The sequence below is a fragment of the Miscanthus floridulus genome, chromosome 18, assembly GCF_019320115.1.
Source record: "Miscanthus floridulus cultivar M001 chromosome 18, ASM1932011v1, whole genome shotgun sequence".
Lineage (NCBI taxonomy): Eukaryota > Viridiplantae > Streptophyta > Magnoliopsida > Poales > Poaceae > Miscanthus > Miscanthus floridulus.
Window position 1 is genome coordinate 136122337 of NC_089597.1, and position 16780 is coordinate 136139116.

At 51.6% G+C, this 16780-nt stretch overlaps 1 protein-coding gene and 1 pseudogene across 1 annotated transcript; both read left to right on the forward strand.

The window, feature by feature from the left end:
* Nucleotides 1–7265: 7265 nt before the first annotated feature.
* LOC136522105 (uncharacterized) lies at nucleotides 7266–10774 on the forward strand. Its single transcript, XM_066515893.1, has 6 exons — nucleotides 7266–7579; nucleotides 8137–8272; nucleotides 8605–9385; nucleotides 9482–9587; nucleotides 9884–10083; nucleotides 10392–10774. Exons 3-6 carry the CDS (start codon nucleotides 8652–8654, stop codon nucleotides 10669–10671), a joined length of 1320 nt encoding a protein of 439 aa, XP_066371990.1. The 5' UTR covers nucleotides 7266–7579; nucleotides 8137–8272; nucleotides 8605–8651; the 3' UTR covers nucleotides 10672–10774.
* Nucleotides 10775–15152: 4378 nt separating this feature from the next.
* LOC136522107 (uncharacterized) lies at nucleotides 15153–16745 on the forward strand (annotated as a pseudogene).
* Nucleotides 16746–16780: the final 35 nt, after the last annotated feature.

The following is a 16780-nucleotide window of genomic DNA, read 5'->3' on the forward strand; positions in this document are numbered from 1 at the left end:
TGTCCTAAGATGTTGTCCAGTCAAGATACTGCTGTCCTCCAGTCAAGGATGCTGGGCAGCAAGACCACCATGTTGTTGCAGCCCCACAAAGACTGTTGCAGCCCCACAAAGACCACAGAGACTTATCCCATCATTCTCCCCCTAAGTCTTGTGCGTCGTCTTGTGGGAAAGTTGAACCATCCCGGTCCTGGAGCAGAGCTTAAGGAACTTGATTCTCCCAAGGGGCTTGGTGAGCAGGTCCGCAAGCTGGTCCTTGGTGTTGATGTAGCTCGCCTTGATGCTCCCTTCCTCCAAACAGCCTCGGATGAAGTGGTACCTCACCCGGATGTGCTTGCTACGTTCATGGAAGACGGGGTTCTTTGCCAGGGCCAGAGCGGACTTGCAGTCCACCCTAAGCTCCACCGCTCTAGTGTCTCTGCCGAGGAGATCACCAAGCAGTCGAGCGAGCCAGAGCACCTGAGTCGAAGCGGTGGAGGCCGCTATGTACTCGGCCTCGCAGCTGGATAGAGCCACCACCTGCTGCTTGACCGACTGTCAGCTCACGAGGCACTTGCCGAGGAAGAAGAGGATCCCACTCGTGCTCTTGCTGGTGTCGCTGTCGCCGGCATGGTCGCTGTCGCTGTACCCGACGAAGTGTACCGCCCTAGGGCACCTAGGGTAGTAGAGGCCGTGGTCAAGAGTCCTCGCAACATAGCAGATGATCCTCTTCATAGTCTGCTGGTGCTCCGTCGTCGGTCGCTGCATGAACCGACTAATGTAGCCGACGGAGAATGCCAAGTCCGGCCGTGTGTGGGCGAGGTAGCGAAGGCTCCCCACAAGACACCGGTACTGCATAGTGTCCACCTCCTCTGTCGTGCTGTCGCGGCTCAGCTTCAGCCTCTCTTCCATCGGAGTGAGAGCTGGGTTGCAGTCAGTGAGCCCAGCTAGCTCAACGACGCGCTTGGCATAGGCGGTCTGTCGAAGCGTGATCCCGGAGTCATCCTGTTGCACCTCGATTCCTAAGTAGAAGGAGAGAGGCCCCAGGTCACTCATCTGAAGGTGGCCTTCATCTCTTCCTTGAATGCTGCCACCTCCGCATCCTTGGTGCCGGTGATCACCAAGTCGTCGACGTAGACACCCAACAGCAGAGCATTTCCTCCACTGCCCCGTCGGTAGATGGTCGCCTCATGCGGGCTTTGCTCAAAGCTCATCCCCTTTAGCGTGGAATCCAGCTTGGCATTCCACAACCTCGGTGCCTGTCGCAAGCCATAGAGGGCCTTGCGTAGGCGGAGCACCTTGCCCTCCTTGCCGGGGATCGCAAATCTCGGCGGCTGGTGTGCGTAGACCTCCTCCTTCAAGTCGCCGTTAAGGAACGCCGACTTGACGTCCATGTGATGAACACGCCAGCCCTCCTGGGCAGCTAGCGCAAGGAGGAGTCGCACGGACTCCATCCGTGCCACGGGAGCGAAGGCATCGTCGAAGTCGACCCCCTCCTCCTGCACGAAACCTCATGCCACCAAGCGAGCCTTGTGCTTAACGATGGCACCGGCTTCATCCCTCTTTAGCTTGTACACCCACTTAAGGGTGATCGCGTGGTGACCACGAGGAAGGTCAGCAAGCTCCTAGGTGTAGTTGTTCTCAACCGCATCCATCTCCAACTGCATCACGGCGCGCCATACCGCGTGTCTCTCGGCCTCTACAAACGACCGAGGCTCGCCGTCGTCACATGCAAGGTGCAACTACGCCTCCAGGTCATGAGGCACTAGTCCCGGCACCGGCTGGTTGCCGAGAAGGTTCTCCATTGTACGGTACCGCAACGGCTCACCGTCGTGGTACCCGTCGATGCGCTCCTCGTCGTGAGAGAGCAGAGTAGCGAGCTCAACCGGGCTGTGCTCGACACGAACTAGTGTTGGAGTAGACGTGCCCGGAGAGGTGCCTATCGATGCTGGAGTGCATGGCGATGCCGGCTGTGGTGGAGCCAGCGAAGGACTCGTCGCAGCCGAGGTCCTGGCTGAAGAGCGTGGTGCTGTCGGAGTAACAGGCACCGGGGTCGGTGGAGGCTCGGGGACTAGGGTAGACGCGCTCACCGAAGAAGAGCTGCCTACTCCCCCAGCTCCCTCAAAGTGGACGTACTCGACAGTGAAGTCATTGTACGTCAGAGCCGAGCCGTCGTCCACCGCCTTGTCCCACGCCCATCCTCGCCCTTCGTCAAACACAACGCCACGCGTCGTGCACACATGCTGTGTCTTCGGGTCGAGGGTGCGGTAGGCCTTCGAGCCCTCCGCATAGCCGATGAACACTCTCGGAGTACTCCTGTCATCGAGCTTGCTGATGTGGCCAAGCTCCTTGGTGAACGCGAGGCAGCCGAAGACCCGCAAGTGGGAGACCATCGGCTTACGCCCATGCCAAGCCTCGTACGGCGTCCTACCGTCGAGCGCCTTGGTAGGCGAGCAGTTGAGGATGTAGACGGCTGACACCACCGCCTCTCCCCAGAAGACAGCCGGCATCCCCCTCTGCTTGAGAAGGGCCTGAGCCATCCCCACAACTGTCTGGTTGCGCCGCTTGACGATGCCGTTCTGTTATGGGTTGTACGGCGCGGAGTAGTGGCGCTGAATGCCCTCATCAGCGTAGTACGACGCGAATTCAGCCGCCGTGAATTCGCTGCCGTTGTTGGTGCGTGGCACGCGCAGCTTGCGGCCGCACTCTGCCTCCGCAGTAGCCTACGAGCGCCTGATGGCGTCCGCAGCCTCTCCCTTGCTGCTGAGGACCATCACCCACATGTAGCGGGAGAGGTCGTCAACGAGCAGCAGGAAGTAGCGTCGTCCTCCCGGTGTGGCCGGTGTCACCGGGCCACACAAGTCCCCGTGCATAAGCTCGAGCCTCTCCTTGGCTCGAAAGCTCGCCCGCTAGGGAAAGGGGAGTCACCTCTGCTTCGTCAACGCACAGATGTCGTAGAGCTGCTCCACATGGTCGAGGCACGGCAGGCCTCGCACCATCTCCATGGCACTGAGCTGCTTCAGGGCCTCGAAGTGAATGTGCCCGAAATGCTCGTGCCACTGCCACGCCTCGTCGTCCCGATGAGCAGCGAGACAGAGGGGTTGTGCCACCTGCACGTTAAGGACGTAGAGTCAATTTATGCTTCTGGATACCTTGGCGAGAAGGCGGCGATCCCAAATCCTCATGACTCCATCCTCAACCACCACGCGTGAACCATTCTCATCCAGCTGTCCCAAGCTAATGATGGAGTTCCTCAATGTGGGGATGTAGTAGACTCCGGTGAGCAGCCTGTGCTCACCAGACACGGTGGTGAAGATGACGGAGCCGACGCCCTTGATCTCCACGCCGGAGGCATCCCCAAACTTGATGGAGCCTCGGACGCCAGAGTCAAGCTCGGTGAAGAACTCTCATCGACCGGTCATGTGATGGGTGGCACCAGTGTCGAGGCACCACCCGTCAGTCTTGTCATTGTTGGAGCCATCGCTGAGGAGGGCGTGTGCTTTTGGCTCATCAAGGTGGAGGAGAGCCGCTGCGGCCGGTGCCGCTGGAGGTCGCTCGATGCTTGTATGTGCCATGAACAGAGCCGACTCCTCCTCCTCCGCATGTGCGACATGGGTCTGGCCACGTCGTGGCTGTCGATAGTCCTTGGCCCAATGGCCAAGCTGGCCGCAGTTGCGGCAGGCATCGTCTCATGTCGTCTTGTGCCTGCCGGCGGCGCCGCCCTGGGTGCCTCCACGGGCATCACCCTCGGCATATCCTCACGCCCCGGCCTGGGTGTCTCTGCGTGGCTTGCCACGCTTGTGGCCGCCTGTCGCGGAAGAAGGCTCCCCCTTCTTCCGGTCACCTTAGCTAGCAAGCCACTGCTCCCAAGTGAGAAGGAGCTTCCCACCAGTGGTGATGGGCCCCGAGAGAGCCTGTGGCTCATCGCTGTCGATGACCTTGAGGCGACCTATCGCCTCCTCGATCGACATTGTGGAGAGATCCAGCAGGGACTCGATCGAGCGAGCCATCTGCTTGTACTTCTCGAGGACGCAGCGGAAGAGCTTTTCGACAGCTCTCTCCTCACCGTAGGTGTCATCGCCAAACTGCACCATCTTCTGCAATAGAGTGTTGAGACGGAGAGCAAAGTCATCAACGTCCTCACCTGGCTTGAAGGCCAGGTTCTCCCACTCCTTGCGAAGTGCCTGTAGTGTGGACTTGCAAACGCGGTCGCTACCGATGCGTGCCGCAGCGATGGCGTCCCAAGCCTCCTTGGCAGTCCGTTTGTTGGTAAGTGAGAACTACATCTCGGGTGGGACTACAGCGATGAGGGCATCCAGCGCCCGTTGATCCTGGTCGTAGTCGACGTCGCCGTACCGGACTGCCTCCCACATGTGCCGCACCTGGAGCTTTACCCTCATCACCGCAGCCCACTCGACGTAGTTAGTCTTGGTGAGGGTAGGCCACCCACCGCTGGGGCCGACGTCCCTGATGACAGCCTAAAGCCCATGGTAACCACGGTACCGATCTGAGGAGAGAGAGCCATGCTGCCTGTGAAGGCTGCGCTCTCCATCGACCCGTCCGCCACCGTCGCCGTGCACGCCTCCTCTAGGAGCACCGCCGCCGCATCCACGCCTTTCTGGGCTGCTGTCGCGCTCGTGGGCGTGCGCGGCTCCTCCAGGAGCACCACCGCCATGCGCGCCTCCTCCAGGAGCGCCGCCAGCGCGTTCGCGCCTGTCTGGGCTGCCGCCATGCTCGTGGACGTGCGCGGCTGCCCACTGCGCCGCCCGCGCTCGTCCTGCCTCCCTCTCGAGCAGCTCGAGGTCCACGTCGGCGGTGTCGTCAGTGGAAATAGAGCTGCCAATACTGCCGCGCAGAGCCTCGACCTCCGCTGTCGCCGCATGCGCTGCATCCGCCATCGCCGCTGCTTCCGCCTCCGCTCTGGCTGCTGCCAGCTCCACTGCTGCCAGCCTCGACGCCCTTGCCGCCGCCGCTCGCTCGCATTCCTCTGTCGCGGCAAGTTCGGCCTCCTGCCGATGCCGCGTGCTCGAGGCGACTGAGCGCTGAGACTATCCTGCGGACATGACGCGCTACCGGGGGGCTGCTGCGTGGGGAGAGGGCTACTTGCGCAGAGGGAGAGGAGTGGACAGGAGCGGTCAGAGGAGCTGCTGCTGCCAACAGCTGGGGCTGTTGTGGGGCTGGGAGAAAAGATGAGCAAGAGATGCTTAGGCTACAGGATAATACGACTTTGATACCAGTTGTTAGTCGCTGAATTCTTACTCTTGGTAGTAGCAGAATTCTTACTCTCATCGAGAGAGGATGACACTAGGAGTTGGGGCAATTTTCTGGTTTATTTCTCATACAACTCATACAAATGTCATGCCAACCTGAGGGGTTGGGGATATATATTTATAGGTTGCTAGCCAGCCGAGCATATGCCAAGATGCTAGTCTAAGATGCTAATATGATGTTCTCTAAGATGATGTCCTAAGATGCCTCTAATATGCTGTCCTAAGACGTTGTCCAGTCAAGATGCTGCTGTCCTCCAGTCAATGATGCTGGGCAGCAAGACCACCATGCTGTTGCAGCCCCACAGAGACTGCTGCAGCCCAAAAAAAACCACATAGACTTATCCCATCAACACGTAGTGCTCTTGCCCCTGGAGGAATGACCATCAGAAACACAGGTGTTCTTGCCACTGAATCCATCAGCCACGCAAAGAAACCAGACACAGACAGATGAATGAGTGACCTCCTGCGCTCTTGTAGATGATGTCCATTGCTCTAGGCCAATGCTCAACTAGGCCAAGGCCAAGGCCCAGGGCCCATATGATGGCCCATCCACGAGTAATCCCTGACAGGAACTGGCGACGAGAAGAAGAAACCACCATCAGGCATTGCAGTCTATGAAGGGGTCTTCCCTAGAGAGGACACCATCCATCCAAAATATACGGGGCAACTCGTTCTGGAGCACGAAAGGAAACAGAGCACATCGTGAGGCTCTGTTCTCAATATTGAGCTGCCTGCAATGGTCTTCAAGCCATTCTGGAGTGCCACATCTGTTGACACAGAACTTCATGACCTCGAGGATCCTGGCTCTCTCAACAAAGAACTTTGCGAAATCAACCTGTGGCTTCTCTCCTCTATATGATTGCAGCACGATGATCTTGAGGCTGTGGTCAAGACACTCGACAGGAGCAGATGGGTCGCAGTGCACAGCGTCTTTTAGACTCGTCGTCTCCCAGCTGGTGTAACAGTAGAACTAAAAATTAGCTATCTAAAAAATAGAAGCTATTAATTAGCTAGCTAATTTTTAGTGGTAATGGATCCAAACAGCCCCTACATTGTAGTTGTAGAGCATCAATGTGACAAAGATGTTGAATGTCGGTTGATAAAGACCCAATTGGATTTTTAAGGAGAAGTAAAGAGTTTTAGGGATAATTTTACTTTGTGGATATGTATGATGAAATATGCAGATCCAACATGATGATAAAGACTGCTGACCAAGTGTACCTACATAGTTTCTAAGATCTGGTGTTAATTAATGCATTATCTTCTCATAATTCAGACCATCATAGATCATACAATAGCAAAAAGTTTCTGAATTTTTCAAACAGGGGATATCACTTTTTGTCTCAAAATTTAGAATTGCTTTGTGGGAGTGATTTAATTTGTTTGGTAAGATAGTTTTCTTTCTGGTTCTCGAGTTTCATAATTTCTGTACTGCTGGTAGGGACTCAGGAATTAAAGGGAGATGATTGAAGGCAGGTACTTGTACAATAATCCAGAACTATGGTTTTTTTTCTTTGTGATGAATGCATGGACTAACATTGATATGTATGAAAGTGATTGTGACGGCAGAAGAATTGTGGGCGTGCAGTTCAGGTTTCCTTTCAATCGATGGATGGTCCTGAATATTTTCTTTTTCAGTGGCTACTACTAGCTGTGTGCAGATATGGCTGACAGCCGTTACAGCTACGGTATAAGTAGTCAGCTTGAATTTAATTGCCTAATTTAAATCTCTCGTTGGCTCGTTTTGTGTTTACAAAAATTTGCTGCTGCTACTTCAGGATTGTTGTCCCTATATATCTTGATCATCAAATACAGGTGTACAGATTTTGCAAGTTTTGAATAGAAATACAGAAAATGCTTGCTCTAGAAAAGGAACTAGAATATGCTTAGTTAGTGCAAGCAAACTTGTAGAGTACATTTCCATTTGGAAAATGCTTAGTTAGTGTAAGCATATCATCCTTGTACAATACAACTAATATTAGAGCCCAAACAGAAAAGGACACAGTGACCATTCCCTATTCACATCTTCCGGTCGTCACCATCATCAGAGAGCAGCCGAGGAGGAGAGATTCCGCGGAGATTCGGACGTAGCGTCGGAGTCGGGGGCGGTGGGGCGGGGGTGCCGTCACCGCCGGCCAGGCCTCCCCCTGTTGCCCTTGCCTCGTGGGATGCGTGCGGGCATCTCCTTCTCCTTCTCCTTCACGGGCGGGGCGGCGGCCTCACCTTCTCCCCACCCCACCCCCACCTATTTTGGTCCTCTCCTGCCCTCCGCTTGCGTTCATAGCATTAGGTAGATTTCCTCCCGTCTTCTTCCTCCCCGCTGCCCTGCCCTGGTACGTATCCCTCCTCTCTCCTCGTTTCTTGCTCCCTTGCTTGCATGCACGCACGCACCACCATGAATGAATCAACCCCCCAGATTTCCACATCCGTACCCAACCCCACGCGTTTTCACTGAACCAATCCAATCTCTTCCCGGCCCCCTCTGCACTGCAATCTCCCTCTCCTCCCGTGACTGAGGCGGAGGTGGGGGGTGGGGGTTCCTGCTTTCCTGGAACAAGTAACTCCTTCCTTCCCCGGCGATGGTGGAGATGAAAGCAAAAGAGAAAGCGTCGTCCTTTTCCGCAAGCCTCGCTTTCGATTCTCCACCGCCCACCCCACCCGTGCCTACTTTCGTTTTTTCTTTCTTTCTTTCCCCCTTCTTCTTCTACATACACCTCTGCAAATTGCCAATTCGCCAACTCCGTATGCGTAATCTGATTTTTGTTTTCCTTTCCTCTGATGACTTGCTCAATGCCCCCCCCCCCCCCCCCCCAAATCTAATGGCTTGCTCAATGTTTTCTTTATCTTCTTCTAAATTCTAGTTTTTTCCCCTATACATACATACATGCAGGAGTAAGGAAGCTGACACCACTTGGAGTTGCTGCCAACAACCGGGCTCGGCTGTCAAATTCTCTATTTGGCAGCCAGCCCGTGTCCAATTCCAACTCCACCGGTAAATCATCTTCATCAACAACAGGAACAGGGAGGTAAATCATCTTCCCTTCCTCTCACTGCTCTGCTCTAGTATATATATTATTATTTTTTTCAGGTCTGCCGTATTGTTGACCATGACAAAGACATCTCCACCGCACATGATTCTTTAGTCCCCATTCTTGGGGTCAAATGTGCAACACATAAATAATGTGGCAGACAGACTTGTTCCAAGTCCCAGTTGGCTACACTACACATGATTCTTCTCCTTTTCTTTAAAAAAAAGAAAGAAACAAAGAAAAATCAATACAGTTCAATTTATGCAAACCGCGTGTTGCACAGGCAGCTAAGCCTTGTTGCTTCTTCCTCCTCCCTTCCTGTGAAGCAGGGCAGGCTGCAGAGATATAAATAGCGTGCACAAGTTTCCTCCTTGGCATGTCACAAGACAAGAGTATCATTCCTGCTGAGAGGTTCGGCTCCACGCCCCCACCCACGATGGCTTCCTTCTCGGGACACCTCCACCGCCCCCTCTCCACCATGGCCGTCGCCGCCTTCGCCGCCGTCTCCTCCCATGAGCTTCCTGACAAGTTGTCCCACCACAGGCTTTCTGATGCGAGCACGAGCGCGGACACGCTTGTATTGCTTCCATCGGCCAGGGCAGATGTTCCAGCAGCGCCTTCAGCCTCTGCCCTTTCTGGCGCGCAGCTACTGCCACGCGACATCCACAGCTTGCGTCTGTTGAAGGCGCCCTTCGCCTCTCTGCCGGTCATGCAGACGGTTTACCAGTACGCAAACTTTGCCAAGACCTCCGGACGAGCCGATGCGATGCCTGCGATTCCTTCCTCGCCATCGGATGTGCTGTACTGCTGGCACCAGCCAGGCCCCAGGGTCTGTGCCGAGTTCCCTGACAGGTCTCAGACGGTCGTGGTCCTTCTTGGGTGGCTGGGGTCAAGGCAGAAGCATCTCAAGAGATATGCCGATTTTTACACCTCCAGGGGCTTCCATGTCGTCACCTTCACCCTCCCGATGTCTGACATTGTCAGTTATAACCTTGGAGGGAAGGCTGAGAAGAATGTTGAGATGCTATCCGAACATCTTGCTGACTGGGTCAGGGAGGAGAGTGGGAAGAAGATTATTTTCCACACCTTCAGCAATACTGGTTGGCTTTGGTACGATACACGTTCTCCTGGATTTCATTCATCAATAATGAGCTCTTATCATGGTTTTTATTAATGCTTAATTTCTTCATTGTTTTAACATTGTAGCTATGGCGTAATTCTAGAGAACTTGCAACAGCAGGATCCTTCAGCGGTGGACAAAATTAAAGCTTGTGTAGTAGACTCAGCACCTGTTGCTGCACCTGATCCTCAGGTACAAAGTTTAGTTAGACTCAGTTAGCTCTTTGCTAGTATGATCAGCAGGAGCTATCCAGTTGATTTCACTTGGTGGTTCTTGTAGCTGTTATTCAGAACTTGTCGTCTGCATCTTGGTTCCCATCTGAATTGCATTTGTATGGCAGACAAAAGTTCCATCATTCCCATCTGAATTGCATTTGTATGGCAGACAAAAGTTCCATCATTCTTTTTTCCCCTTCTTTCACTCGTGCTAGTATTTAGTCATGTTTGCTGTAGATTAACAAATCTGTTTGTGCTGTTTTCTGAATTCAGGTTTGGGCTTTGGGCTTCTCGGCTGCCCTCATGAAAAAACGTAGTGTCACCACAAAGGGACTAGGATCAGACGATTCAAGGTCTGATGTCCTAGTGGTGGAGTCTAACAAGGAGCCCAAGCTGGGAGCAACAGAGGCGGTTCTAGTGTCAGTGCTGGAGAGTTTCTTTGACGTCGTTTTGAACTATCCAAAGATCAACAGGTACACATCTTGCCCACGTCTGCAGCAAACCATTGGGTTTCAGTCTTATCTTTAAGCCCTCTTCAATTGAGTAGCCCTATAAGCGGGGATGGGGACATCTGTGACCTCTAACTAACTGCTCACCTCATGAAAGTTAAATAATTAAATTTCTGAATGGCTGTACAGTCACGTCATCGTCCACCATACCATGACATATCTCTGTGGTAGTGGACATTCCATCAAGAGTAAAGTATACATGTGTGTGGTTCACAAAGCAACAAGATGACCTACTGTTGAGCTTATCAGCATGTTGGTGTCCTTTTTAACAGGAGGTTATCTGACGTGATGGAGCTTTTGTCTTCGAAGCAACCAAAGTGCCCCCAATTGTACATATATAGTTCCGCCGACAGGGTGATTCCAGCGAAATCAGTGGAGGCATTCATCGAGGGTCAGCGGAAAGCTGGTCGCGAGGTGAGGGCTTGCGACTTCGTGTCATCACCCCATGTGGACCATTACCGGAGCAATCCTGGGCTGTATACTTCTCAGCTGGGCAACTTCTTGGAGGAATGTGTGCTTGCCAAGCGCTGTGAGGGTGCTTGCGCATTATGATTATACAAAACGACCAGTTGTTTCTCTTTATTTGTCCCTGGTCTTGAATTGAAATGCACCAGGGACACTGATATACGTGGGTTATACAAAAAAAATCCTGACCTTTTTTTTCGTGTCTTCTTGTTTTAACTCTGTCTTTGTGGGTGGCCTTTTTATTTCCTCTCTTCTTGTTTTAACTGTCTTTGTGGGTGGAGACGTGGAGTTTGGGCGCACAACTGTAAAAAATGTTGAGGAGAAATAACCAAAAGAAATGAGAGGATTTTTTTTTTTTTTATCGATTGACTGACAGGCTGATGAATTTCATTCTGATTATGTTACTCGACCTGTATGGATTGATTTTTTTTTTGACATAAAGCAACTTTATTATTAGCAGCAGGAAGCTGCAATTAGGGAAAAGGATTCCCAAGATACATGTCGTAGTGCCTCACGCAGAGGACAAGAGCCTTCATGAGTTACATTGGAGCAAGTGAAATTTGCTAGATTACATTGAAGCTCAGGAGCTCTATAGGATTGAGAGGCTAGCAAATGAGCTGTATTATTTGAACTCCTATGGATCTTGAGAACTCTGTAGCTTGAGTTAGCCACTGCATTAAGAAATCTTTGTGTGAACGGCTTGATGTCCCACCGAGGGGGAGAGCATAAATCTGGGCCGTTGAAGAAACTTGCAAGGAGCTGATTACCAGTGAGGAAGGAGATATTCCTGATATGGAGCATGGAGGTGATCGATGCAGCAAGCGCAATCCCAGCAGCTTCAGCCATGAGGACACAGTTTACTTGGCTGATTTGAGCCTTGATGAAGATCTTGATCTGACTGGTTGGGTCTAGGATGAAAATTCCTAACCCAGCTTTCCTAGTACTGGAGGTTGGGTCGTCCGGAGTTGTTGAAGCATCTGTGTAGCATCTTGCACCAGTAAGTAGGCTTGGGAGTCTGCAAACATTTTGGTCGCTGTGATTTTGGTTGATTCAATTTTCTTGTAAACCTGCAAGAGGGAGCATGTTTGTTTGCAGTGCACGAGCACTGTGAATGTTTTGGGTCTTCTCCTCTTCATTTTTTGCAACATTGATTTCAGCCTCCACCGCGTGCTGTACCTGCAAAACAGACCATTTCTTTCTTTGGAAGCGCGTGTCATTCCTCGCTTTCCAAATGCTATCAAAGTGTGATCATTATTCTCTGGAAATCAGCATCCCATTGTATGGATCGATTGATTGATGCCTTGTTTAGTTCCTCCCTAAAAGTTTACACCTTATTTCATCGAATGTTTGGACACATGCATGGAGTATTAAATATAGACTAAAAAAATAACTAATTATACAGATTGCGACTAATTTGCGAGACGAATCTTTTAAGCCTAATTAGTCCATGATTTGACAATAAAGTGCTACAGTACCATGTGTGCCAATGATGGATTAATTAGGTTTAATAAATGCGTCTTGCGGTTTACTAACGGATTCTGTAATTTGTTTTTTATTAGTATCCGAACACCCCATATAGCACCCGATATGACACCCCAAAACTTTACACCCTGGAACTAAACAAGACATAATTGATGTGCACGGTTGTCTGCTGATTTATTTGTGGTGTGGTTGATATGGTATGGTCAGCAAATTCAGTTTGTGGTGCTTGCTGCACAACCAACAGGATCCATATCTTTCTTCTTCTTTTGAAACGAACAGGATCTCTCTCTTTTGTGGCGTTTTTCACTGAGTGGCCTATGAAATGAACATTAAAGTGAAATTTTGCTGTGAATGACTTTCTTTTTCTTGCTTGGACACGCACTTTGCTGAGCGGTCAATTGTAAAATTTTGCTGCAGAAGACTAGAGTTGGTAATCGTACCATATGAAGTTGAAATCATTAAAACTTAAACTAAACTACTCGTATGGACCGATAAGTAATTTTTTGCCAACCCTCCTTCAATTTGTCGAAAGAAGATCTCATCTAGTAGATTATACTAGTACACTTGAAATACGTTTTTAGCACCCTAAACTCGCTAATAATTACTACCAGATAAATAAAGTACTTCCTCAATACTAGTAATTTAAGTCGGTTTGGACAAGGCTTGGGTCAAACATTGAAAATATAAATTATGAATAACTTTTAGGTCGTTGAGTTTGGAAATATAAAAACCATATGAATAGATTTATCTTGAAAAGTACTTTCATAAAAATATGTGACGTGCTGGTGCCCGGACATTCGACGGGATAGGATTCCGACGGATGGCCGTTTCCCGCGCGCCTACACAGCCTGCCCCCACCCCCACCCCCACCCCTGTCTGCTAATTCACCCTGCCCGCATGCGCATCGCACCGTCGTTGCGTCCGTACGGCTCGCTCACAGTCCGCCTCGTCCGCCTCGATTCGACCCGCCCCCATCCTCGCACCCCGCCCCCATTTGTTCGGCCCGCCCAGTCGTGCCCCCGACCGCTGGCCCCCACCACGCCGCGCACCACATCCGCCGCCCACCGGCTTGCTGCGCCCCATTCCCTGGTGCCCATGCCATGCCACCATCACTTCCCTGCGCCCCCACGCCCCCTGACTCTCCAAAAAACATGAAACACGTGAAGCATGAAACACTTAGATGCAACATATGTCTGAAACAGATGAAATATTTGGAACATACACTTGCAAGATATGTGTGAAAACATATGCAACATCCAGATAGAACACTTACAACTTGCAACATGAAAACACTTGCTGCAACGGAAGACTGGAATAGATGAATCATTTGGAATATACTGTTGTTGCAACATATGTGTGAAACATATGCAACATCCACATCAAAATGCTTGCAACATACGTCTGGAACAGATGAAATATTTTGAACAAACTCTTCCAACATGTCTCTGAAACACTTGCAACATGTGCAACATCCTCGATCTACTTTTGCAACATCAATATCAAACCCTGCAACATACCTATGGAACGTCTGAAACTCTAGGAGCGCCTATGCCGATCAATTCCGGCTGTCGGTGTGGGAGCTGGCGGTGAGTGGCGGCACGCGAGCACCACTAGCATCCAGCACCAGCGGCGCACGTGAGCACCAGCGCCGGGCTGGGGTCGGCCAGGCAGGCGGCGCGCGCGACAAGCAGAGTGAGCACCACCAGCACCAGCGCGCGACGGGGTGGTCGAGCGAGCGGCGGCGCATGGGGCGCGCGACAGATAGCAGCGAGGGGAGTGCGCGTCCACGTCCAGGATGGCTGGATGGGGTAGCCGCAAGGCGCTGCGACAGGGGAGGAGGAAGCGAAAGGGATAAAGATGGGGTGATTTGTTTTTATAAACTCGCGGACAGAGCAAGCGACGAGGTAAAAGCGTAAGCAACAATCTATTTTTAATAAATATAATAAGGTTGTCTCCAACGGTAAGAACGCAAACACGAGACATATCCCAGGATTTGAGTCACATACAGGAAAGGGTCACGCCCCCAAAAACCTTCCTTCTCCAACGACGAACCCAAAACAAGACTCCCAGTTTCCTCCGTCCGGTGCCACTTGCTCCTCCGTCTTCGTCTTCCCTGCGTTGTGCAGAAGAGCAGCGAGGGAACGAGCGCACACTCAAGCGCTCAGAGTTGGGTTCGCAGCACAGCCGCCAACAACGAACGCTCAAAGCACGAACAGGATGGACTCGTACAAACAGAAGAAGGGGAAGGAAACGGGCGGCCAAGAGAATCGACGAAAATCGAGCCAAATCAAAACAACTCGGCCCCAAATCTCACACAGGTGATCTCCATGATGTTGGTGAGCTATCCCAGCAGAATCATGGCTCGAACCCAACTCAAACTTCGTTAATTTCATATCACAGCCAAGAACGCAAAACCTTCCCAGAAACGAAAAACAGAGTACAGTGAAGAACGAAAATCACAAGTAAGAATGATAAATCCCGGAGGACAAAAGGAGGATTTAGGCTTCCATTCCCACACCAAATCATAGCAAATACACCACAAAAATCACAGATTTTTTTCTCTCTCAAGAAACACTAGAAGCGCTGCCGCGGGGTCCGCCCGCGCGAGGGGTGGGAGGAAGGGAGGGGGGCCGCCGGGGGCTGGCCGTAGCAGGCGTAGGCGCCGCCGCGTCGCGCCCATCGCCGCGTCGCCGCTTCGGGAGGGAAGGGAGAGGGGAAGGGAGAGAAATGGAGGGAAGGCAGAGAGATGCGAGGGAGGAGCAGAGGCAGGAGAGAGGGGAGGGGCCGCCGGTGGTGCTGCTGCCGAGAGGGTGCGCCGCGCGAGCCGCCTCCGTCCCCACCGCGAGCGGCACCTTCGGCGTCCGGCTCCGGAGATTTGCATCGTCTCTTTCTTGAGACGCTTATTTGCGTTTCGGTTCGGTTCGAACGCAAAATACGTCTTCTATTTGGGTCATCCATTGGAGCGTGATTTTGGTACCCAAAACAGTGTAAAGGACCTATTTTGCGATTGCTTTGTATTCTTGGAGACAGTGAGTTATGCTATGAATACCGCGGAGATGTGAGTACCGTGTGAGTACAAACCTGCCCGTTGTGTTTGTAGGGCGGGCCCCAGCCCAGCCGCCTCCCCTTTCGTCTCCTCCTCTGACCCTTTCCTTCCCTTGGTTGATGGCGCCACCGCGCGCCGCCGCCGGCGGGTCAATTCCTCCTGATCCTGCCACCGCCAGGCCAGAGGCAGCAGACGCGATGTGGCTCCAAACCCTCTCCGAGCCCGAGCTCGTAAGGCAACCCCACGCACGACCGCTCTTGTGAATTTCTGATGGAGTAGCTAGCAACCAAATGGGGGTTATCCTTTGTTCAGGATGTGTTGGTGAGCCTGAGGGAGCTGGCCGTCACGCGGGCCTCCAACGCGGCCATCCTGCCCTAGCCGACACCGTCTTCCATCTCCGCGCGCTGCGGGCTCTCGGTATATCTCGTTATGTTATATAAATATATATAAATGTTCCCTTCTTAATTCATTTGCCATTTTATCCATTGCTGCTGCCCAATTTGTTTTGCCTGCTATTGCTATTAGAGATAAAGATTGTTTTGCCTGATGATGAGGGAGCAGCAGCAAGGGAGAGAGAGATTGTTTTGCAATGCTGCAAGAGATTGTTTTGCCTGCTATCGCTTTTTAATCCTACCTTGATAAGGATTAGGATTAGGACATATAAAAAAAACTGCAGTTGTGAATTTTCCATTGCTGCACCTGACCTGACCTAATACTTAGGCATGCTGTACAGGGATTGTTTTGGTGGAAGAGTTGAAAGAGCGGCTGTGGCAAAGCTCAGCTAATGCAAACGCGCTGGACAGGCTTGCGTTGCTAAATGATCCTGAGACTGAGGCGGTCAGGCCCAGCCAAGATCATCAGATGCCGGTGCCAAATGGTATCCACAAGAAACGAAAGCAAAGGCATGCATAATGATCGCTGCTGCTTGTGTTCTTTGTTGTTACCAAGATTACATAATAAGCAAAATATCTGTTTGGTTAGGGGGTAGCAAGACCATCACACAAATCTGCATAATAATCATTGCTAGATAAGATGACTCTCCAACTTCTGCTTTGTGGTGTTTGAGTGCTTGCATAAGCACTGCATGCTATGTCACCCCAAATTCAGTGGCTAGTATATATATGCTTGCTAAACCCCGCCCCAGCAATTCAGTTCAGTTGGTGTTGAGACGATTATGATATCATATGTTGGCATTCAAATGCAGGTGGGATGCAGAGGGTGTCCAAAGTCCAAAGAGACGAAAAGCAAGAGAGGAGTGACCTGATCTCTTAGGATTTACAAGGCCGATGCTATTGCTGACCAAGTAGAAGCAGCAAACTAGATATATATCTCTACTGCAGAAGCCTGACCAAGTGGTCACTGAAGAAGCCTCCTCTTCGGTGCCAGTCATCTCAACATGTACCGTCAGGTGCTCATGGCGCCGTAGCATAGCATCCGGAGATTGGCCCTCCCTCCCTGCCACCCATTCTTACCCCAGCAGTTTTGACCAATAGGTTTAGCTTCACCGACTGATGATGATAATGATTTACATGCACTCTTTGTGGTTGATGCCCAATCTTGATCCTGTTCTGATACGTTTCTTGTGCAGTTGGTTCAGATTGAATGATGAACCCTGAAATTCGTTTGGTTATAATTCCGTCATTTTTCATTTCCGATCCTACATTGACT